This window comes from Seriola dumerili, unplaced genomic scaffold (genome assembly GCF_002260705.1).
Source record: "Seriola dumerili isolate Sdu_G_001 unplaced genomic scaffold, Sdu_1.0 BDQW01000129.1, whole genome shotgun sequence".
NCBI lineage: Eukaryota > Metazoa > Chordata > Actinopteri > Carangiformes > Carangidae > Seriola > Seriola dumerili.
Window position 1 is genome coordinate 1,307,448 of NW_019174384.1, and position 24,345 is coordinate 1,331,792.

Here is a 24,345-nt window from a genome sequence, read left to right on the forward strand (position 1 = left end):
AGAGAGCGGGCAGCGGGCCCAGCCCTGTGTAGAATAACATTATCTAACCCAAAACAACGGGGGAGCGGGGAGCTGGCCCACACAACCAGGCCCAGCTGTGCAGCCGGGGACGACAGCCAAGCCAGAGCTGGTCGAGGCCAAAGAGCAGCGCTGACACTCAGTCACTGCTCGACCGGACCAGGAAGAGCTGAACGCAATTTACAGGCAGGAAAAGAAATGTTCATATACGACTGAAATGTGACTCACGGTGACGTTTGAAAACAGAAACCAACAAACCAGTGAAATAGAAAAAGTTGCATCAGAGTTTCATTGTGGCATTTTGCAGATAAACGTGTTTTTAGTTATGTTGTTGATTGATTCTGTGTAAATACCTGAAACGATTAGTCGTTTAATGAAGTAGTCAATCAACATAAACCAAGATTACTAAATATTTACCTGTTCAACCTTTTCAAATGTGGATTTTAGACTATTTGGATAAAAACAGCCTTGTACTCTGGGAAATTATATATTTTCTTACCTTTTTTTAAATTTTTTATTATTATTTATAGACAATAACAATAAGTAATCTGCCTATTAATAAATAATGAACACAACAGTTAGTGGCCGTCCTACTTATAACACTTCATTTTGTATTTACAATCTTCACCTTTCACCTTTGTTCCATCCAGTTTGAACAAAATTGTTTAATTATTTAAGTCAGGTTGTGGCTCATCAGTGCACCTGCATGATGTCATGTGACACACTGCAGCGAGTGAAGCGTAAAACCTTATACACGTGGGTTACCGTCCATCAATGCAACGTTTGTCCTGAGTGCCACCCAAGAACAGCCGCGGTTGTGAAACTCATCCTGTGTTTTGGAACAGCCGAAATCGTTCTGAGGGCGTGCTGATGTATTTCATTAATCCACACGGTAGTTTATGCTTTGATAAGACAGTTGGGAGCATTAAAAATGTCCAAAGCTTCAGATTTCCACATTTAATCCTGTTCATCCAGCTGCGGGGCACGGAAACTTCCCCGATCCAATTTGTGCTGCAGAGTTGGAGCTCGGTGAGATTGGCTCTGGATTGGGAATCTGCAGAGGGGAGGTAGAGACGGGGGGGGGGGTATTAGTTGACATCTGCACCTCCAGCACGCCTAGGTCACATCCGACATTGTGTCAATAATGTTACGCATAGTTGCATCATCGCAGTGTTTCACTCTTGCTGCTGCTCAGGTCGTCCAGTGAGATCAGAACCACGGTGAACAAGAAGGTGAACACACGGAGCCATTTCATGTGCTCTGCTGCCTCCTACTGGATCAAAGAGGCTCCTACAACTTGTCACTCAGTCTCTACAGTGACCTGACTTCACAGCGAGTGAACGTGTGAGGATGCAGTGACACTTACCGCAGCGTAGACTGACTGTGGAGGCCTTTCCGTTTTCTCTAACCGCCATCACAGTTTTGATGGTGATGGTTACATTTTCTCTGCGTGGTTTTAAAAAAGGTCAGAACATCAAAGATCAATCAGTCAATTATCCGCTGAACTCTCTTTGCTGATGCTGTAGGTGATTGATTATGATACGGATGATCTGTAAATCGAAACGCTGCGGGTCCTGAATGTTAAACCTCTGCAGTGACATTTCCAGCCACATGATGGTGGTAGCTGAACGTACTCGTCATCAGAGAGAGGAAAAGGACATTTCAGGTGACGTGTAAATGTTACAACACCCTGTATCCTCAGTGGTACAGAAGGAAAAAGGGGCTTGAGACTGTGATGCTACAAGTTTGAATCCCTCCTCCCCAGCATCACCTTTTTGAAGTTTCTCCTCAGCAACACTTTGAACCCACGTCTGCTCCAGTCCGGCCGATCAGGGCCCCCCCACACACACACTACACACACACACACACACACACACACCGCTGATTGCACTGTGCACCTCTGGGTCATGAATGCATGTATCTGCTGCTGTGTGAACATGAAGCAGGGCATTCATGAAAAGATGCATCTGTGCTTAGCCTTCCCCTGAGGAGAGAAGGGGGGGGGGGGGGGGTTGCTTCGTGGAGTTGCAACTTTGGCCTACAACAGGGTCTGACTGGGCTGTAAAAGGCGGCTGAGGCCAACTGAGACTGAGGCTTATGGCTCAGGGAAAGACGATTTGACTTTCTTAATCAGACTCACAAACTCAGTCACTCAACAGCTGCGTCTTCTTTTTTTTTAAACAGATATACATAATGATTAGTGATCTTACATAAAGCCTTCACTAGCTGCGTTTCCTCCAGCCTGCCCACCAGCTCTTCACACGGCACGGCGTGCTGTTTCTCTGCACGCCATATGAAACCATCGTCCCTCGTGGCTCGTCCTGCGTGTAGCCCCGTCGGCGTCCTCTGACCTCTCCTCGCTGTTCTGCAGCTCGGGAAAACGTCTGACAGCGGAGTAGAGTCATTGAAAGGATGAGTCGAAGGGACAGAGGATGTGTTGTAAAAGGGAGGGATGAACGTATTGTTTGGGGTGTCAATGTTTTGAGAAGAAGAAGTTTTCCTTTCATTTGTCTCAGGCGACCAGGAGAAGCATGTATATTTCATTTACAAGAGCTAACACCAATGCTAATGCTAATGCAGAACCGAGAACAAGGCATCTTGTATATGTGAATGTATATAATGTATATGTGTGTATAAATGAATGTGAGAAACAGTCTGGTACACAGTCGTTTAGAGACAAAACAATTAGTCGATGGACTGAAAATTTAAACAGTTTTTTTTTTTTCAGTCTCCAAATGATGGATTGAGAAAATAACAGGGCAGATTAATAACTGTTATTTGCAGCCTGACAGTTGTATAATTGAGTTGTCTGCAGGTCAAACTCGGGCACAATGTGAAAAACTAAAGCTTTTGCTCTTCAACAAACCTCAGATTTTTTTTGCTTTCAACTGTGTTGAAATGGTAATAAACCACTGAATCTTGAATATTGAATATAGACACTTTTATTCAGGCACTGGAGGGATGAAATTTTGCGTGTGCTTCATCGGACTCACTCGTGTTCAGAGAGGCATCTTGTTTTTTTGTCCTACAAACAGTCCCAACCTGAATATATTCAATTTATTATCACATAAAAACAGGAAGTTCTCAATTTTGAGAAGCTGGACCTTGTAATTTTTGATGCTCAAAATAGTTGTTGGTAAATCTTCTGTCAATCAACTAATGGATTAAGTGACTAATTGTTCCAGCTCCTTGTAATTTTGTGCCTCTTAGTATCGACAATTAAGCTTCTTTTATTTTCATTTTTCAATTTCTTTTGTGAATCAGAAGCAGAAGCATCTTCTTCATTTGCAACCACAGGTGCAAATAAAAAACCCAAAAAAAACCTCAGGAAATATGTGCACTGGTGCCACGATGTTGCTGCGGTTGAATTTCCAGTTCCAGTGTGATATGGCCTAGTTCTGACTCTGCTGCTGCTGCTGCTCTTCCTCACTGTGTGACCAGTCGCCTCGGTGCGTGTGCTCTCTCTTTCTTTCGTTACCAGGGAGACAGCGAAACCGTCTGGAGCCAATGGACACCATTTTCGTCAAGCAAGTGAAGGAGGGAGGCCCCGCCCACGGAGCTGGACTCTGCACAGGTCCTAGTTCTGACTCACACACACACACACGCGCAAACACACACACACACACACACACACACAGTCTCTATGGAGACTCCTCCTGATAACTGGTAGATCCTACGATTAACTGACTGTCTCACATCTGACCCCGAAAACGCTGTTTGATGCCAAGATTTCTTCACGTCTGTACTGTAGGTAATTCCACTTCCTTGTAACCTGCCAGGAAAAACAGAGATGAGTTACAAAATAACAGATGGCTCCTTCGTGGGAGGTTGAACAAAGTGTAATATGCACACTGTTATTCCAGCCTTCCCTTCATTCTGTTTTTCTACACCTCCCACTTTACTCTTCTTATTAATCTGTGAATAATTTCAAGTTGTAAAGGATAAAAATACTCCCTTCTGGTGGAAAAAAAAAAAAAATGAATCTGCTCCTTTTTAATTTCCCTGAAATGGAGGTGACAGCTGAAGTGTACTGCAGGCATTACGCCGGGTTAGCACTGTGTATTACAGGAAATGTCAAGAGGCCTGGACAAACCCTGTAAGCTGTATGCTTTTATCTCCTCTCCTCTCTCCTCTCCTGGGACGGGGGGGGGAGTGTTTTCCCACAATTATCCAGTTTCTCTCCTAAACTCACCTTCTTGTAAGATGGCCATCTTTAGAAAAACTTGAATGGATCCTAACACGGGGACCTTTTTAAATAAACTCGTATTGGTATTCTGCTTTGATGTGTAAAAAGATGTGTGTTTGTGCTGGAAGAGGCAACTGCACAACGGTTTACTTGGTCAATAATCGTATTGACTGGGCTCCAGGTAATTGTCCCGAACAGTTTGAGTTCACAGACCCAGCAGCGCAGAGTCCCGTCATGCCGCTGTGAGCAGAGGACAGCAGGATTGTAATTTATTCTCTCCGTCTTTCCAGGGGACCGTATTGTGAAGGTGAACGGAGAGAGCATCATCGGGAAGACCTACTCGCAGGTCATAGCGTTGATCCAGAACAGGTAAGGTCGCCGTCGCTCTACGTTGCATTACACCCACTTGAATTAGAGCTTGTTTGTTGGTGAAGCAGCAAAGAAAACTTCAAGCAAGGCAGTATCATCACCATCATAGGAGATCTGTAAGACTACAGTTAAGACGGTTATCTTCTTTAATAATAAGTTGATTATTTTGTGTATAAAATGTCAGAAAATAGTGAAAAATGTGTGCTGCCGTCACAGAAAAACTGCTTCTCCTTTCTCAAAAATGCACTTAAATGATAAATTAGTTAACAAAACCAATGCCAATTAAGTTTCTGACGATAAACTAAACTCTCTGCGTGTCTGGGGAAACGATAATCTACAGTGGGAGTCAATAGAGGGCCTGCAGCAAATTTTGGGAACGTTAATCCGGCCCTGATTTGAAGAGAAAATATGCACAGTGAAAGAGCCAGACTGACTCAGAATCTGGCGCTCAAGATCTAATCTCTTCACTTCCAGCGCTCCGCCGCATGTTTGTGGACTAATGACACAGAACTTTTCAGGGGAAACGCACAGTTCATTCAGTGTTTTTACGGAGAGAGTCGTTTGCTTATCGCAGACACGTATCGCACTCCATTAAAACTGCAGCTGTTGAAGGTCATGTCTTGGAGCTCGTTCTCTTGAGAAGCATCAGTACTGTTTTGAGCCTTGTGTTATAACAGTCCCTCTCCCTCTTTTCATTTCTCTTTCTCCCACTTTCACTCTCACCCCCCCCCCACACACACACACACACACACACACACACCCACCCTCACATCTATCAGCGATGCCTCACTGGAGCTCTGTGTGATGCCAAAGGATGAGGACATTTTGCAGCTGGTAAGCGTTCATTCATTAATAAATATTGTACTGAGTATACCTTTATTTTATTTGAAGCAAGTCGTCCATAAACACCCACAGAGATTATCTGCAGTTTTAATGCCAGAGCTGTTTCCTTTTTTTTATTTTTAAGATTAGGTTTTTATTTCACTGCTATTTAACCGTGTGATTAAACTGCCTTTTTCAACCTGGGGGGGGGGGGGGGGGTTATCTTGTCTGTATCTCGTTTGTTCGTTTAACCTCTATTTAAAAATGACAGCTTGTGGTTTCAGGAGGAGTTTAAAGTCTAAGTCTGGAGATATTTCATATTTAGCTTAATGTCACAAACAGACAATGAATTGATCCGACTAACAAATGAATGTGTGAATATCCAAACATCCCCTCCCTAAAACCACAGATTGTCACTTTTACATTAATGTGCAGGTGAAACAAACCAGAAACAACAATGTAACTGTTCGTCTTTCATGTGTTTGGTAGGTGACAAGGCCCCGCTAACTGTTTCCCTATGTTTCCAGGCTTTATGCTAAGCTAAAGCTAAACGTGTACTTCATGCACTCTCACATCAGTCTCTCAAAAAGGAACGCACACTGTTCGTCTCCCAAACAATGATCTCGACTAGCTATCTATACCTACATCGCTGATAAGCTTCTGGTTAACGTGAGCTTGAGTGATTCATAGACATTTCATTAAACTGTCCTGACAGGAGTGAGTGGGCAGTTATTTAAATCATTAAGATTAGAGCTTCACCTGTGAGGAAACAGGGTTTGCTTTTCTAAGCACTGACTCAAGCCTAAATTCACTTTCTTACTGGTTTTGATTCCCCCCCCCCCCCCCGACTGCTTCCCATCACCCGGATGAGCTCAGCGATGCAAACAGCCGGCCCACGCCATCAGTCAGGGTCCAGAGACCGACAGACGATAAAACAGCGCCAGGCCACGTCAAACCAGTCGCCACACGTTTTTCACCTCTGTTTTGGGAAATTCTCTCTCGGAGCAGAGAACGGAGTCAGATCCCACTGTGTTGCTAAATTCCTCACATAGCTTGTTAGCTCGGCCGCGGCTTAGCAGAAGCCACAGAAACTTGCTTTTGGCGTTTCTGGAATGACTGAGCACTCACAAGGCTGAGGGTTTTCTAAAAGAAGCAAATTGGCCTTTTTATCTCCCCGTTGAGAAACACACGAGTTTAAAAAGTTAAATTTAGAGCTCGATCTGCCGGATAGGGGTTGTTTTTTTAAGTCTGCAGTTCTTTACAAAGTGTCTGCTATAAGACACGTTTAGACTGTAGATGTACTGAGATTCTGTATCAAAATAAACTGAAGGAAAAGAGAACACAAGGTGCGATTGAACTGGTGATTTAAAACATAATTAATCCTCATTAGTAAAAATCCTGATACTTTTTGTCACCTTTTTTTTTTTTTTTTGCAATTCTTTATTTAGTGGATGATTAGAAACATTTCACCAGTTACAGAAATATAGCCCTGCTCCTGAAAAGCCTTGTATTTTAACCCACGTGTGCATTAATGTGTCCGGAGACAATCCAGTAAGTTATCTACATTTCAAGACAGGAAGAAAAAGACAAGAAATATATATTACACCTACCAAACATACACGAATAGGTGTCCAGCCTGACGGACAAACAAACCAAGGTTCAAGGTTTGTTATCCAGGAATTTATCCATAGTGTAGATTTCATTAACCATCTCTGCATCTACATCTGCATAAAGCGTCTATGAAATGATTGTTGTTGCTGTGGAGTTCACACTCAGAGGAGTCCATTCATATTGTTTTGGTGAGATGAGCGAAGGCATGCAGATGTGTCCGTGTGTGTGTGTGTGTTTTTTTTTTTTTATGTGTGTGTGTGTGTGTGTGTTTTGGGAGACATCGAGCCCACTCACTTACCGGAGGGGCTGCAGCTGCAGTCAGCTGACTCCCTCTCAGTGCACTGTGTTTACAGGAGTGAGCGAGGGAAGGAAGCGAGCGCAGATCAGGAGAGCGTGGCGTTTTTTTTTTTTTGCGCTTCGTGCCCAGAAAGTGAACATATATGACAGAGCGGCGTCCGAACAGACCGTGCGAGAGGCTGGCACAGAGGCGGAAAGGACGATAGTGGAGAGTAGCACAAATGCGAACCCAGAGAAGGGGGGAGGGGAGGAGGGACCACAGAGAAGAGCAGGTGAGAGTGACAGAGCGAAGGAAAGAAATGCTGAGTGTGTTGGGTGATGGTGGGGGGGGTGACAGCGGTTGTGTTGTGGGCGGAGGAGAGAGTGGGGTAAGAAGAGGAAATAATGGGGATGTGCAGCCACTCAGAAGATATTCAGGTCTGTGAAGGACACGAACACAGCTGAAGTTCACCTCCACTCTTCTTCTCTCTTATTCTTCCACTGTCCGACTGCGATACATCTCCGCTCAGCGTTCCCGCAGCTGGGATATATATTTAGCCTGTGCTGAAGTTACCTGTCTCACCTCCATCGTTGGCGTTTGTACCTCTCATTTCTCTGTGTTCACCTGTTTACTTCTCTTTATTCCCCTTTTCCCCCCCCCTCTCTGCTTGCCCTTCTCTAACATGTGGACTGCAGTTTTCCAGGGATATCACTGCTCTGGTAAGAAGGGAAACTGTACTAACTAATCACTTTTCATGTAAGTGTCTCTCTCCAGATGATTCACAGCTTTTATGACAAGTTGAGCCACTTTGAGAGCTTGTATCTTCCCCTTAAAAACCCCATGTGTATTTTCCCTGTTCAGCAGCATGTTTACTCTGGATTAATACATGCAGGTTTTCTTTTTGTCTGTACCTGAGTAGCAGGTTGAAAGAAAAAGATGTGTGCACTGGGAAAAAGAAATGCCCTGACATCGTCCGTCAGACACGAAACAGTTTCTGTACTTTCCTTATTCAGGAAATTGGCTTCAATTCTAGAGTTTGGTTTATGCAAATCCAGAGGGAGGCACCCGGCAGCAGGCTCACTGCTACTGCTGCTGCTGGTGCAATCGTAACTTGACACCTTAGGAAGAGTGCCATCGATTAAAGTCCAGCACCATAACTCTCTCCCCTTTCATTTTCCCAAGAGCGTTTGCGCTGAAAGGATGTGGACATAGAGCACGTTCAATACGCAACTAGGAGTTTTCTTTTTTTATCTGAAGACGTCCATGATGACACTTGAGTGGAGAGTGATCAGGGTTATCACGAGCAAACTTTGAGTGTTTTTCTCCAAGTTTTAATCAAGGAAAGTACCTTAGTTTCTGCAGTGACGGTAGAGTTGTGGAGCCATGCTGACAGAAGTAGCATTAGCTGCCAAAGGCAGGCAGAGACGTCCCCCGTTCTCCCTCTCCTCATGCCTCAGGGTACACTCCCCGGTACCAACGGTAGGTTAGCCTCCGCCAGCTTAATCCTTACTCCTGGCTCCGTGGGTGGGTTCATTCTGGACTTTCCAGCCTTCTTTCTCTACTTATTTGCCTTTCTGGCTGTCCCTTTTTTCTTTTTTCTTTTTTTCTTTCCCCCCACATCTGTTTCCTCTCTTGGTAGTTCATTTGTATCGTGGCATACTGTAAAATTTGTTTGCCTTCTCCTGGGAAAAGATTGAGGAACGGTTAAGAACAATAGTGGTGTTTAGTTTGGAAAAACCGGAGTGCTGCGTCTCTTTTAGCATGCTGTTGTTTTATTTATAAAGACAGGCAGAATCCAGTTGTGTGTGTGTGTGTGTGTGTGTGTGTGTCACTTACAGTTCTCCGAGGGAATGCAGGGACGGTGTTTGTTTTGCTGATAATCTCATCATCTTAAACAAAGACTCTTGTCAATAAGTGACACTCGGATCACCACTCCTTCTCTCACTCTCACAAAGTGTGAGTAAATACATTGCCGTGGTGCGGTTGAAAATAAGGAAAAGATTGAGACTGTAGCTTTAAAGGGAGATGAAGTCATAGGTGAGATGTGGCAGTAAATTTCTCTTTTATGGGTAGATGAGATTGCCCTAAAGTTCAGTTGTAGTCTCCTAACAGGAAAGTGAAGAAATGAATTGACTGAAATAGAACAGTCTTTGTATTCGTGGCTATTTTCGGATTTGAATTTGCGGCGGTTGCTTTTATTGCTCAAGTCTGATCGTTTCACAAACAGCGCTCCCTGTTCTGTACAAGTCTTACAGGGAAAGTCTGATGTATCCTGTCCCTGGGTGGGGGTCATGTTCTCCTGGGGTTTAAAGTGATCTAGTTTAGCTCTCAAACCTCTCACCAACCAAAGTGACATAATGTCCCATAATCTCTTGCAGGCATATTCCCAGGATGCATACCTCAAAGGAAATGAGGCGTACAGCGGAAATGCCCAGAACATCCCCGAGCCCCCTCCCATATGCTACCCTCGGATAGAAGTGAAGGCTGCGGGCATGGCCCAGTCATCAGAGCCTGCCGCGGTCAGTGAGACCCCCCGAGGGCCGGCTCAGGGACCAGGAAGACGAGGCGGGACCGCTGAAAAGAGCTATCGGGTGGAAATCCCTGTCCCGCCGTCCCCCCCACCCCAGCAGACGTCAAAGTCTCAGACCGTGGCGTGTGTCTGTAATGACAATGCGAGGACAGTAGCCATGCCTCCTGATCCGGTCGACAGGGGGTCCCGGGTGGCTCGGGCTGGCCCCAGCCACAGGACAGAGGAAAACCGGTACGGTTCTCCAGCAGATTCTGGCTCAGCCAAACCCAGACCCCTTATCCCCTCAGTACCGGGGGGCGCACAATTGCAGTACCCCTCTTCCCATCCCGTAGAAAGCCCAGTCTACTCCCCTTCTTCAAGTTCTCGACCTGGTGCGCTCTATCCCGACCCCTTATCCCCATCTGTACGGGCGCCTCTCACTGTCGCCTCACCGGACACGTTCTCCACTGCCAACTCGCCCAGCACCAACCACTACTCACCCTCCCCCACAGCCCCTTCCACCTCCCCACACCAGAACATCGACTGGAGGAACTACACCACCTATAAGGACTACATTGATGCCAAGAGGCTGCACACGTACGGCTGCCGCACCATCCAGGAGCGCTTGGACAGCTTGCGTGCAGCTGCCAATTCTACGTCCGCCTACACCCAACAACGTACGCCTCCGCCTCCTCCTAGCACCGGTCAGAGAGGGGCGCTGGGCTCGCAGGTCAGACAGAGGAGCACATCCAATGACCGAGGGATGGACGCAAGCAGCCAGAGTACCGCAGTGACGACTCCGTTGCGTAGCGTCTCCCAGGAGAGGCTTGGAGGTGGATCAGAGAGGACGGTACTGACCAGGAACTGGCCTCGGAGCGCTTCCCAGGACGCTCTGCCCTTCTCCACCCCGACAGGAGTTACCAAACCTCGGGCGCGGTCTTGTGACTACCTGGTTCAGCAGCCTGCAGAGTCAGGCGGGGTCGACAGGGCAGAGTTTGAGGACAGGCTGCTGCTGTGTCGGCGAGAGGACGCCAGAGCCGGCAGGCAGGGAGCGGGCGTGAGAGTTTTACCTCATCTAAACAGGAGTCTCACTGGACAGGAGGATGAAGGGCGAGGGAGTGGATTATCTAACTCACCGTTAGCTGCTCCTGTGTTTACTAAAGGTACGACGGATTCTCTACTACCATCAAGGACAGACGGTCTCATAATGAGACCCTCGCGTCTGCCTGTCAAAAACGCCATCTCAGACCCTTCACCTGCCTTATCCTCCAGTAAAACCACAGACCCTCTTAAAGACCAAAGAGCTGCCGTCATGGGCAACCACCTGGGCTACCCCTCCCCTCTGCACCTGCAGCTCAGGGGCAGGGCTGACAGTCTGAAAATGGAGAGCAGGTCGGAGGCTGGGTTGGCAGCCAGGTCCTCCTCTTGCTCTGGTCCATCCTCTAAACTGCCCATGCAGAGACAGATACAAAGCGGAGTCGTCCCCGCCTCCTCTGGTACCTCCGCCACTAATGGAGCTGTGACCCAAAAGCCAAAAGTCAGAGACACCTCCAGCTCCAGCAGCACACCTGCACGGATTAATGGCGGTCTCGCAGAGGGTGTAGAAGGACCCGATGCAACGGTAGTGGTCCTAAGAAGGGACAAGAACTCCGGACTCGCTCACATCCGCCCTCCGTCCTATGTACTAGCTGTCAAAGACAGCCAGGCTGGAGCGACTCACAAGTCGCCGCCGTTGGTGAAGGCCGGCTCTGCAGATGGAGCGATGTGCTGGATGTCTAATGACGGCTGTCGCGAGATGCACCTCAGGAGGCTGGGAGACACGCGGCAAAAGTCTGGCTCCAATAACCTGGACGACTCCCTGGATTCGATCCCTTTCATAGGTAAGACTGCACTAATCCCCAAAACCGCCGTCTCTGAAACCTTGTTTCTATAGCAACAACAGTGACAAGGGAGTCCTGTAAAATGTCACAGCATGTTTGTATCAGTGACAAAGTGTGTTTACGCTTGAAAGCATGACTGACTCTGGAGTCATCAGGTAAATTTTATATCAAATTATAGCATAATATATAAATATTCATACATATACAGTTAAACCTGAGCTTTGAATCTTGATGCTTTTATTAGTACAAACCTAAATTTACTTGTAGCATCAAGTATTTAAAAGTTGGCATCAGACTCTCTTGATCTTGTTTATATATTTCCTGATATTTCCAGGAAACGTTTCCAATTTTAGACTCTATGTTGATAAGGGAAATTCCCTATACAGCTGCTTTTTGCTAAGAGGCATTAAGAAATTATGTGAAATGAAAAGGGCTTATGTTGGAAAAAAAAAAAAACTTTAAAAGAAAATTGTTAAATATGGAAACTGAGATATCACATAAGCACTAATATTGGACAAATTGAAATGATGCTTCCCCCTCTTACGTAAAATACTGTAGATGTTCTGTACGTGACAAGTGGGCATTGTTTCCATAGGCCAGATCGTATTTCCATCAGGAAATTCTATCAGGGGTTTTACTTGGAGCTCCAGCTTTCACACGAGAGAAGAACTGATCTGCAGTTGCAAAGAAAAGGGTGTGTGTCTCTTTATAGTGTGTGAATACCTTGTGACAGGCAGTTAAATTACATTTTTATATTAGCAGAAACTCCTGTGTCAAAATCCACATTTTAATTGGGCCTAGCTGGTATTTCTATCCATGATTAGCTATGTGTGTAACCTTGAATTGTCTCCCTGTGCTGTGGACACACACACACACACACACACACTCACACACACACACACACACACAAAAAACAACCTGAAGCTTCCTTCTGCGCCAGGAGCCTTGTGGATTGAATCACAAGAATACACTTACTCACTAATCATGTGTAAGCTTGTTCATTGTTGACCTACTTATGAGACTACAAGGAAATCTAGTTCCCGGACGTTTTATTCAAAGTGTTGGTCAGAAACACACACACACACACGATATGTACATTGTTTAAATGTCAGTCACAGTGATTACAGAGTGTTTAAAATGCGAAAATGAATTAGTTCTTTGTGGCATTGTGAACTCAGGATGACACTGTGTCAGGTGTGTGATTATGTGTTAGTGTGACACTGTACTGCAGGCGACTATGACGTATTCAAACCAGCCTTTGGCATATGAGTAGGACAGCACAGACACATACAGTCACTAGGTACACACACACACACACACACACACACACACAACCGCTCCCTGAAATGTCTCATATTCCCCTCAGTGTTGTACAGCAAGAGAAACCTAAGATCATCATCCTAATGGACTGTGACATAACAGAGAAATAAGAGGATTCCTGCAGCAAACGGTCTCAGTTCGATTTCATAGTACACTTCCAAACAATGAGAGCAACAACTGCTGGATGTTAAATATCTGCCAAACATTTTGTGCTGAGAACAGAGCAGGACTGGAGCTGCTGAAGCACATGCAAAATGTCACGTCCCCTCTTGTTTATGAAGACGAAGAATCCTTGTTTCTTGAGTTTTTTTTTTTTTTTTTTCTTCTTCATCCTGAGTAATTTACTTATTGTGGTGTTTAAAATGAAGTTGATTGGCGTTGTTTGAAGTGGCTTCCTCTGCGTCTTCCCACATCTGTGCCAACTTACTGGCAGACAGAAACCTAACAAGCTCGAACTCAACCCGGCATCCTCAGCTGTTTCTTCATTGGTGACTCATAACCAGCCAATGGGAGAAGCTCTTGTATCTCTCGGTGTCCCAGACCCTGCGGGGGGTTAATCGTATCCTCTTTTAGCACCATTTTCCTCCAGTTTCCCTCTAGTCCCATCCCCTTCGGTTTTGTTGCATTTGGATCTAGGTTAGATTTTATCATTGCACATCCCCGTGTTGTTTATTTAACACCAGTGATGTGAGGCTGTGCCTTTTTCCGGAAAACATCAAAGCGTGTTTTTCTTTTCTCTTCTTTTATTTTTCATGTCGATCACGTCCGGTGGTTGTAATTTGACATTTTGGGAAATATGTTTATAGTCTACAATTAAATCATTATCTCACTCACAAGCTAGAGCCAGGAGCTGGTTAGCGTAGCTTAGCATAAAGACTTGAAACAGGGGGGAAACGGCCAGCCTGGCTCTATCCACAGGTTAAAAAAAAAATACACCTCTAAAGGCAACAAATTAATATGTTACGTCTTTGTTTGCTTTATACAAACTTCATATCAGAAGATTTTGTAGAAAGAGAAGATAGAAAGATTTATAGATCTGCATTTTTGTGCAAGTCTGTTCAAAGCGAAATCAGTCTCGATGCCTGAAACCGACGCGGTACGTGTCAGACATCACTGGCTGCCGCCGTCTTCCCAGAAACAGAATTAGAGGTATACAAACAAGTGATTAAGTGAAATGGGCATCTGCCTTGCTTGGAAGAAATGAGGGCTGTTGGTGCCATGGGAGATGTCTTTGAGGTTGGTTTGCAAGGGGGGGGTGGGGGGGTTCACGGCAGTGATCTGTGTACAACTAACAACCAGGATCAGATGTTTCACATTAAATTGTGCCATTGGAAGTCAAAAGTTTTGCATCAGTTCACTGGCATCTAGAGGAATTGAATCATTCAGACGTGTTTTGCTCTAGTTCTTTTCGACTGGCGATGGTATGATTTGCAGTGGAGGCTGTGTGGGCTTTTTTCATGAAGTTAAATAATAGCGACAGTTGCATTTCATGAGACGGATTTATAAAGATTACGGTTGAAACCACATTACCGACAAGGGATACTCTCTCTTCCTGTCATCACAAGACAACAGATATGAAGTGCTACAATACTCTACTTCATTCTAAGACAGTGTCTAAGAATATAATATTGCTTGTGTTACATTCAGTCTCGCCTGTCTGCCTGCAGCACCAGCCGTAGATATGATTCATTTCAAGTATTTGTTCGTCATGCGCGTCTCTTAATTTGTTTTTAGGGCTTGCCATCCTGCTGATATTGCATATCAGATGTTATGACACACTGCTGTCTGTGATGATGTAATGTTAGCTGACTACCTTGCATGTGTGTATTGAAAAAGGGGAAGGTGTACCGGCTTTATCTTTGCAGCAACGCCTGTCTGCTGGTTGACGTCGCGTCCCTGTCGGTGTCACTTTGCTTTAGCTCCATTCCCCCTTATCACAGCGTTTTACAGCTGTGTGCTGAAATGTTTATTCAAGCTGAGATAGCAGAGATGAATTACACTTTGTTTTTTTTAATCGTTTAATTTGCAATTTGGCGTTTCCTGTTGCAGTTTACATCTGACTTTATACCAAAGGTGTTCGCAGAGTTGAATCCTGCTCATCTCCAAACCCCTCCACCTTTGGTTCAAGGCAGTTTACAGCGATAAAGATCGAAGATTCAACACTTGAAATTCTTAGTAATTTTTGAAACAACGGGTCCTTGATTTCGGACAGAAGAAGACAAAAGCATGTGTCTTATTTCCAGCTGGCGACTGTCGATTTTGTCGACTATAATGACGAGATTTTTATCAGCAACATATTTAAGTTGTCGTTAGAAAAACGGCGTCTCTGGCTGGTTCATGTTAAACTGAGAACATGTAAAGGCGGCCTCACGCCTCACGCCCCCAGTTTGTGCTCCAGTTTAGCTGAAGTGTTGTAGCTAAATTTCCCTCTTTTCTCATCCTCAGATGAACCATCCAGTCCCAGTCTGGACCTGGACAGCGCCCCCATTCCCGCCTCTGCTGTCATATCTGGAGCACCCATCATCACCACCATCCCGCCCAGCCCCACCTCTCCATCCCCTCTCATTCGACGACAGCTGTCACATGACCAAGGTATTTTCATCTATTATTACTTATTTCTTATATTTGTTTCTGTGACAGTTTCTGGCATTTGACAGTACAAGCCTATGGACACTTTCAAATGATTGTTTGACCCTCTCTTAATAGATTCTCTCCGTCTCACAATTATTGAGTCAGATTCTGGTACAAAAACTGAGCGGTCCAAGTCGTACGACGAAGGTCTGGATAACTACCGGGAAGAGAGCAGAGGGTAAGTTGTATAACCACAGCAAACGTCATCACATCATTAGAAGAATGAAGGATTGCGGTTGGTTCGTTTTCCTTTCACACCAGAGAAATAACTGCACCGAGTGTTAAAGCTCCTTTTATATCAGATGCTGAGGAAATGACTCTAAAGATTACTTACTGTCACTACTTCTGTACCATTTATTCATCTCTTTTTGACATGATGAATATCTCATTGTGGAACAAAACTACAGTCATCGTATAATGTTTTTTTTTTTCTGTCTCTTCCACTCAGGAGGTCTTTAATACCCGGCCTGAAAAGTCTTAGGAAGGTGAGTCCTGTCTGCATTTTTATCAGCTGTGCGCACCTGTTTCATGGCTGTTTTATCAGCTCATTAGTTCACACCCAGAAGATAAAAACGTCTACTGCTGAAGTTTGAATATATTATGGAAAGTAGGGACGGCTGTAAAAGCAACATCAGGCGTTTTAATTGGTAAATAATTGATTCAGAGGGCGCAGGAGCATATTTCTATGTGTTTCATCAACCTTCCTTCAGTTTATCCTTGAAAACGTGACATTGAGACATGGCCAGTGTAATCCTTGATCTCTCAGTATTTCCATTTCTTTAATGAATCTTTCAGTCTTTTTTTCTAAAAGCTTCCTGTCATGTTTTGATGAATCACAGGCAGTGGACAGGTCATCGGAAGATTCGGGGTCCAGGAGAGATTCTTCATCCGATGTCTTCTGCGACGCCACCAAGGAGGGTTTGCTGCATTTCAAGCAGCTCAACACAGACAAGGGCAAGGTGTGTGCACCGCCTCCACGCAGCCCTCGTGTCATGTAACTCACACACTGACACAGAAAACGTAGTATACACCTGCAGATCCGTGTGCACACAAACACACACAAACACACACATACATATATAAGCCTTACATGACCTGTAACTTGGTTTATAAACAGTAACAGGTGTCACCTTGTTTGACTGTATCCTGCCTTTGACCTTGTTGTATAAAGTCTCATATTGTCCTCAAGGCAGTGATTTTGTGTTGTGATGCCAACAATAGCAGCGTTTTTGACATAAAAGATTAGTTTAATTCCCTCCATTTTGTTCTGTAAAACGCTCTTTCTGCAGCGCGTCGGAGGCGGTATGCGCCCATGGAAACAGATGTACGCCGTGCTGAGAGGCAACTACCTCTGCCTGTATAAAGACAGGAAGGAGGGGCAGGCCCACGCCAACTGCCAAGCAGTGGACGAGCCGCTGCCGATCAGCATCAAGGCCTGCCTGATCGACATCTCCTACAGCGACACCAAGCGCAAGAACGTGCTGCGGCTGACCACGTCGGACTGCGAGTACCTGTTCCAGGCCGAGGACCGAGAGGACATGCTGGCCTGGATCAGAGTCATACAGGAGAACAGCAACCTGGATGAGGAGGTAAGAAACCGTGCACTCAAACTGCCGAGGAAGTCGATCAGTTGTTGCGCAAAAAAAAAAACACTGGCACAAGACGTGGCGCCTCGTGCCAGAACCACCGGCATGAGTGGCATGTACGAGCGATTAGTGCAAGTACCTACAAACAGAATTAAAGAGCGGTTCAGACCTGTTGTAGGTCTCTGGGTGGTTCTGCAGTGTTTTTCTTAAAATTTTCTTTTCTCTTTTACTGGCATACTTTGGCACGGCGTCTTCTACAGTTCACGAGGTGTCACCGGGACGGACGCCTCGGGGTCTTTATGCCGGGTCACCGTCCAGGTGCAGGTCCTCTGTTATAACACTGTTAGTGTAACATTACCTACAGCGCTGCGTAATATTCTATTGTCCGTTTCGAGGACTGTCTCGTCCTCTTGGCCTCTTTCCATCTAAGTCAGTGGCCTGTTTAAGCTTTAGAAAGATTATTATTAATATTATTATTATTACTATTATTTCAGGTCATCTAATAGAGCTACTTACACTGCTAAATTTGTGATCATCTGCTGATTTTCCAACAGCAGAACTTGTTGAAGGTGTGAAGTTCCTCTTTGGTCACATTTTTTATGAATGAAACTTGCCCACAACTGATTTTAAGGAATGTCAATGATGCAAATAATCAGAGCTCAGTTAATTGACGGAACATTAATCTGCAGCTATTTTGATGATCGATTAATCGTTGGAAGTTTTTCAAGATAAAATGACAAAAATTGTCTCATATGTTGGTTGGACAAAACAGGACATTATATAGACCAGTCCAAAACATTATGTCACATATAGTGAAAATACACATGGGATGTTTCTTGCTGTAAACTCACTGTGTCTTAAAATAGTCGAGCCCCCCCCCCGCCCTCATTAGAAACTTAAGCCCGTCTTCTTTTGAGGGCCTGACCACACTGTCCGCACTGTGGCATTCCGATGGTCTTACCTGCGTCACCTGATAGCAGCAGGTTATATAAAGATCCATTATGACCTGTGAGGGGGGAACTGTTGCACCTGATGCCTTAACCGTCATCCTTTGTGTCTCCGTTCTGTTCCGCTCCCCTTTTTCCTTCCTTCCGCTTTTCTGTCTTTTTATTTTTTGTAGAACGCGGCCTTCACCAGCCATGACCTCATCAGCAGGAAGATCAAGGAGTACAACACCTTGATGAGGTAAGGCCAAGTACAGGGGAAGGGGGGGTGGGTGAGAGAGCTTAGGGAGGGTCCTCACACTTTGGACAAGTTCACACAGAGACCTGTGGCAGTTAAAGCTCATGTAGCGTCTGTGTCCTCGTCTTAACGCGCAGCCCGACAGGCAGCAAGACCGAGCCGTCGCCCAAACCTTCTCGCCAGTCGCTGAGCATCAGACAGACGCTGCTGGGAGGCAAAGGAGAGACCAAAGCAACAAGTCCACACTCACCCAAACCTGAGCAGGAGAGGAAGAACATGCACAAAGGTGGGACACAGTTTAGTTTCTTGTAAGCACTGTAATCGGTAACATTTCCTGTTATTATATTCCTATTTCCTATTTATCATTTATAAGCAGTATATAAAAATGGTTTATAACACACTGTAATATAGTTGTCAGCAGATATAAAGTATAAGATAAAGTGTTTATTGATGTAGTTGTCAATAAAGTTAACACCTCCTGTGGAGCATCTAGACCTGGATGCTGGTACCTAACAGATAATGAATGACATCATAATTCAGTTGTAATTACATAAAATATGTAAAATAAATGAGTCTTTATAGAAGTTATAAATAACACAATAAACAACCCAAAAAACCTGCTTTTAAATACATTATACTGTGATATAAACTGTTCTGTTTATCTGTTTCTGCAACAGATAATCGACACCATCAACACTGAATTAAACTAAATGTATTTATTTTGCACCGTGCTTGCAGATGACACCAGCCCTCCCAAGGATAAAGGGACGTGGAGGAAGGGCATCCCAGGGCTGATGAGGAAACCTTTCGAGAAGAAGCCGTCTCCTGGAGTCACGTTCGGAGTGAGACTGGACGACTGTCCTCCTGCACAGGCCAACAAGGTGTGTACTGATTTTGAAAACACAAGAAGAAGAAATGCATCGGTGCAGAAATCCTGATGGTTTTATAAAGATGTCATCTTGCTTAAATTCACTGTGATGTTGTATACAGTCATGACACACTGTTTTCTTCGTTCATGCATCCTCTAGTTTGTGCCTCTGATTGTGGAGGTGTGTTGTAAGCTGGTGGAGGAGAGGGGGTTGGAGTACACGGGCATCTACAGGGTCCCTGGAAACAACGCTGCCATCTCCAACATGCAGGAGGAGCTCAATAACAAGGGCATGAATGACATCGATATCCAGGACGATGTGAGTGGCACTTCATCGATCCGCCGTTGCTTTAATTAAACTCTCCTTGAAGTCAGCGCCGTCCTTCATGTGTCTGGGACAAATGTAACTGTATGCCAGGAGTGAAGGATATCTAAAGCTGCAGTTGTATCTAGATGTGTGCACACAGAGCAGTAAGACATTCTCTGCAATGCACACTCACCAGGGATGTGTTATTTAGCAGTATTTACAGATGTATATATCTATATTTATGTAATAATTTTGCACCCAGAGCGACGTTTAGCAGATGCAAAAGCATAATATGTACTCCAACTTTAATTCAGGTTGAATACATTTCCACAGTTTCTGCATAATTAAGCATCACACCCTCTTCATGTTCCTGTTTTGTAGAAATGGAGGGACCTCAATGTGATCAGCAGTTTACTTAAGTCTTTCTTCCGTAAACTTCCAGAGCCGTTATTCACCAATGGTAAGTTGTTGTTTTTTCCAAAAGGTCATGTGCGCCATCTAGTGGCCAAAAAAAAAAAAAACGATAACTACAATCTAGAAAAAATAACCTTGTTTTTACCTGAAAGCTTTGCTGGGGAAAAAAATGAATCTTCTTTTCCTCCAACAGACAGATACACAGACTTCATTGAGGCCAACAGAATAGAGGATCCAGTGGAGAGACTGAAAGTGCTCAAGAGGCTGGTGAGTAGCTTCAACACACATTTCCTCTCTTTTCTTGTAGCAGTTATATATACATTTTATTATTTCTATTATTTATTTAGGTTCTTAGTTAGTTTATCATGTGCGGTGAGACGACTTCTCGACTGACTCATTGACACACACGTCCGTTAATCTTTGTGTTGGTTCGTCTGCTTCCTCACAGCTTCACGAGTTGCCGGATCATCATTACGAGACCCTCAAGTTCCTCTCCGCTCATCTGAAAACTGTGGCTGACAACTCGGAGAAGAATAAGGTATGTTTTTTTAAAGCTGACATTATTATTATTTTCATTAGAGAATCATAAATTAACGATAAACTTTATTTCTTGTGTTTCCAGATGGAGCCGAGGAACCTGGCCATCGTGTTCGGTCCCACTCTGGTGCGCACCACCGAGGACAACATGACGCATATGGTCACTCACATGCCGGACCAGTACAAGATTGTGGAGACGCTCATTCAGAATGTGAGAGTCAGACCTTTCAGTTTTCTCTTCACTGATCTTCATCCTCGCCTGTAAACTGTAAAAACTGAATCTCTCATCCGTTCTCTCTCCTCTAGTACGACTGGTTTTTCACTGAAGATGGAAATGGAGAGCCAGTGGTGGGTACAGGCGTCACAGCCGTTCAGTTCTTTCCTTTCCGCTCTGTCCTGTCTTAGGTTTGACTTTAAGCTTCTTCAGTTCAACTGAATATAATTTATTCATTCCCTCCAAGTGAGTTTGTAAATAGACACAAATAATTAATTCACACACACAAAACTTGGACTTAATTTATAAAAAACTTTGTGGACATTTCCAACTACAAATTCTTCTCCAACGTCCTGGTGAATCTGGTCCCTAACGTTGTTGCGTTTGCCCCCCCCCCCCCCCTCTGCAGACTGTCTCCCAGGAGGAGAGCGCGGTGGAGTCCCAGCCCGTCCCCAACATCGACCACCTCCTCACCAACATCGGCCGCACGGCCACGTCGCAGGGTGAAGTATCAGGTAACGCGCTGCCTTTGGCAGACCGACTGTGTGGTGGGTTTAACCTTTCTCTCTGCCCTTTCACTGCTGAGCGCTGCGGTCAGAGAGAGACCCGCGGTGTTTTAAACCAGCGACAGATGTTGATGATGTAACGCTGCTTCTTCCCTAGGCCAAGCTTCCCCTTTGCTTCTTTGGCTGTTGCCACTAGATAGAAATGTCTATGGCTAACCATGAGTCCAAATGCCTGTGTGGGATCCAGTGGACAATTTATTCGTGTCAATCAAAAGATGCAATAAATTGTCGTGTTTTTCATTTGCTTTCAGAGATCTCCCCCTCGCTGCTGTTAGTCTTGTAAATGATTAATAGACCTAGATGTCCGTTTTTTCTTTTTCAATCATCCCTCTGCTCCTTAATACCTTGTTTTGGTCAGACGCCACTACTGGGCTGTGCCCCCCCCCCTCCCTCTTCCTTTTATCCTGCCTACTGTTGCACTAATACGGCATGTTCTTTCCCACGTCAAATCAAATAGATGTTTTTACAGTGAAAGGCGACCTCTGATTCCTCTGTCTCTAGTGAGGCTCTGTCGGGTGTCCTAAAGGCTTTCCCAGCATTCACACATACTGATCTTGACACAGGCCAAGTGGGAGGAGTCTATCACACCATGATGTCACTGATGGACTCTATAATGTCCGTGATGGACAGCTGGAACTGTAGGAAGAAGGAGGATTGTTGCCCCCAGTGTAGCTGCCTAGTCTGCAGGAACCCGCAGTTCCTTTAAAGCGCCAGAAACGCCAAAGAGAAAAACAAAACGAAGCGAAGCGTTAAACAGAGAAACCGTGATGAAAAGAAAAGAAAAGAAAAGAAAAGAAAAGGTGGAAGTGAAGCGGCTACACGGTACTGTACGGTGTCCGGTGTTGTGGGTTTTTCTATCAGAGTATACCTAACACGGGCCGGTGCTACTGTCTGAACGGCTCTCCGCTGTCTCTCCTCACTGTCCTGCAAGCTTGCCAACGGGAGAGATAGCATGGTACGGTTTCTACGTCACAAGTCAGTGTGCACCTGCGTATTGTGCCATCATCTGTATTGTAAGGGGTGTATAGGGGGGCTTGGCTATGTCACAAACAAACAAAAACAAAAACAAAAACAAATTTTAGTTTAGTGGCTGTGATTACAGAGCAGGTGAGGACTGATTATAGCTTTTCCTTGCTGACACTCTCTCTCTCATGTAGTGTCCACTTCTTTCATATAGCTAGCCCCTCTGTGACCCCCCTGTCACTTCTCTTTTGATTTTTTTGATTTTTTTTTGATTTTCTTCCATAGCCGTCTCTGTCATCACCGTGTCACTGTTGTCATGGCAGCTCATGTCACCGCCACATTTTTTTGCTTCGTCGAGTCAGCTACTAAGAAGTTCTTTGACAGACAGTTCAGTCAGTTTGAAGCAGTTTGATTCAGGCATCGTTTTCATGTGGCTGCTGGTGTTTAAATCAGTGGTTCCCAACCTGGAAGTCACATGGTAAATCCAAGAGGTTATGAGATGATTAGCAGGATAGGAAACAAGGAAAAATTAACAAAATTAGGTTTATTTTGAGACTCGTAATTAATCTTTGTCTTTTCTTTCCTTGAGAAAGTGAATAGTTTGACCTCCATGCCTCTAAGAAATATTCAAATAAAACAATCTGAGGAGGGAATGTCACGAAAACCATAAACTCAAGGATGAAGTGCTTCTTTATAGGTTCAGAAAATTCACTTCTATTAAAACCAAAACAAACCTTTTTAAAGATTTCTAAATCTTAAAATCTTAAAAATGCTCATGAAAGGTTTATTTGTAAAACAATAAAAATGGAAACACAAGTAAGCACTGTAAAAATATGTGAAATATTTAAAAGAGATTATTCAATAGCTTTGTGAAAGAAAGATGCTGATTTTGTGAGTCTAAGTTCATCGGTGCCCAAATAGTAAAAAGTAGAAATTCTTTTTTCTTTTTAGCCAAAAGTGTCAGGAACATTTGAGAAATGTGTTTTCTTTTGTTACAAGAAACAAAAACATATTTATCAAAGTCAGGCATCGCAAAAAAAATACTGTTTTGTTATTGGTAGAGAACCTCAGGAATCCGCACGAGCATTGAAACATTTAAACTAATTCCCAGCCTCATCTGTCTGATTCCAGATGTTGTCACCAGTAAACGTTAGGACAGGGTGTGCGTCCGTTCATCCTTGTGTTGCATGGCACATTATCTGCTCCGCTGCTCAGTGTATCTGTTGTGTTCATCGCTGAAGTTGCACTCAGTATCACTAAGAAACTCAAAGAAGAAGGAGATTAGACGAGTCCACACTTCACTCTGTAACTCGATGTTCAGGTGTGTGTGTGTGTGTGTGTGTGTGTGTGTGTGTGTGTGTCAGAGTTGGGAAAGAACGTCACATGCCGTGTAGACGTGGACCTGAGTGTAACGTAGAGCTCATCTGTCCCTGTGTGCTGCATGGCCTGTCGTCTGCTCACATGTGCGCTCCCTTTGTCGTCATCAGTCTCATCTGTCGTGCGTTTTCACCCTCCACATCTCATCCACATGGTTCTCTCCTCCTTTTATTTTATTTTATTTTTTGTTTTTCTACCCCCCCCCTCCTCTCTGAATCATCACCAACATGTTGCACTTCATGTGTTTATCCGTGTTGTAATACCATCTAACATGTCCCTCATGTCTCTCTCTTACCCACAGATTCACCGACTAGTGACTCAGCTAAATCAAAGGTGAGTGTGTGTGTGTCCAGTGACATCTCTTCTCTCTCAGGCCACTGCTAGTGTAGGATGAAGGGAGGGAGGGAGGTATGTGGTGAGATCGCCTCCACTTCCAGTCAAGATCAGCGTCAAACTTACCGCAGCGAACAGTTAAAGCTTGTTTCACCCAAATCTCAGTAACAGATCATGTTCTACATTTATTTCAGATGGTCTCAGTTCTATGTGTCTGAGGTTTGAGATGTCCGTCTCTGAGGTGCGGACGGAGGTATATTGTGGCGCTCGCAGCTTTTTGAGAAACTAAATCTGAAAACAACGTTCCAGCAGCTCTTGACTTTCAAGACAAATATTGGCAATCAGAAGTAGAAATATGGTGAAATCCAACATCCA

The 24,345-nt window shown here is 44.6% G+C and overlaps 1 protein-coding gene across 2 annotated transcripts in view; it reads left to right on the plus strand.

Moving 5' to 3' along the window:
• arhgap21 (Rho GTPase activating protein 21) overlaps positions 1-24,345 on the plus strand; it is a 43,149-nt gene that overhangs the window by 14,506 nt on the left and 4,298 nt on the right. The window contains exons 4-24 of one of the 2 annotated variants that reach the window (XM_022748809.1): positions 3,500-3,592; positions 4,495-4,573; positions 5,353-5,407; positions 7,979-8,002; positions 9,662-11,672; positions 15,438-15,584; positions 15,699-15,801; positions 16,072-16,108; positions 16,463-16,582; positions 16,913-17,212; positions 18,330-18,394; positions 18,529-18,677; positions 19,130-19,272; positions 19,420-19,578; positions 19,948-20,026; positions 20,174-20,247; positions 20,429-20,518; positions 20,603-20,728; positions 20,824-20,865; positions 21,141-21,246; positions 23,939-23,970. In XM_022748809.1, coding sequence (XP_022604530.1) covers positions 3,500-3,592; positions 4,495-4,573; positions 5,353-5,407; positions 7,979-8,002; positions 9,662-11,672; positions 15,438-15,584; positions 15,699-15,801; positions 16,072-16,108; positions 16,463-16,582; positions 16,913-17,212; positions 18,330-18,394; positions 18,529-18,677; positions 19,130-19,272; positions 19,420-19,578; positions 19,948-20,026; positions 20,174-20,247; positions 20,429-20,518; positions 20,603-20,728; positions 20,824-20,865; positions 21,141-21,246; positions 23,939-23,970 — 4,034 coding nt within the window. Of the gene's footprint in view, positions 1-3,499; positions 3,593-4,494; positions 4,574-5,352; positions 5,408-7,978; positions 8,003-8,661; positions 8,763-9,661; positions 11,673-15,437; positions 15,585-15,698; positions 15,802-16,071; positions 16,109-16,462; positions 16,583-16,912; positions 17,213-18,329; positions 18,395-18,528; positions 18,678-19,129; positions 19,273-19,419; positions 19,579-19,947; positions 20,027-20,173; positions 20,248-20,428; positions 20,519-20,602; positions 20,729-20,823; positions 20,866-21,140; positions 21,247-23,938; positions 23,971-24,345 lie in introns of those variants that run through there. The other variant, XM_022748810.1, reaches the window with a different exon arrangement.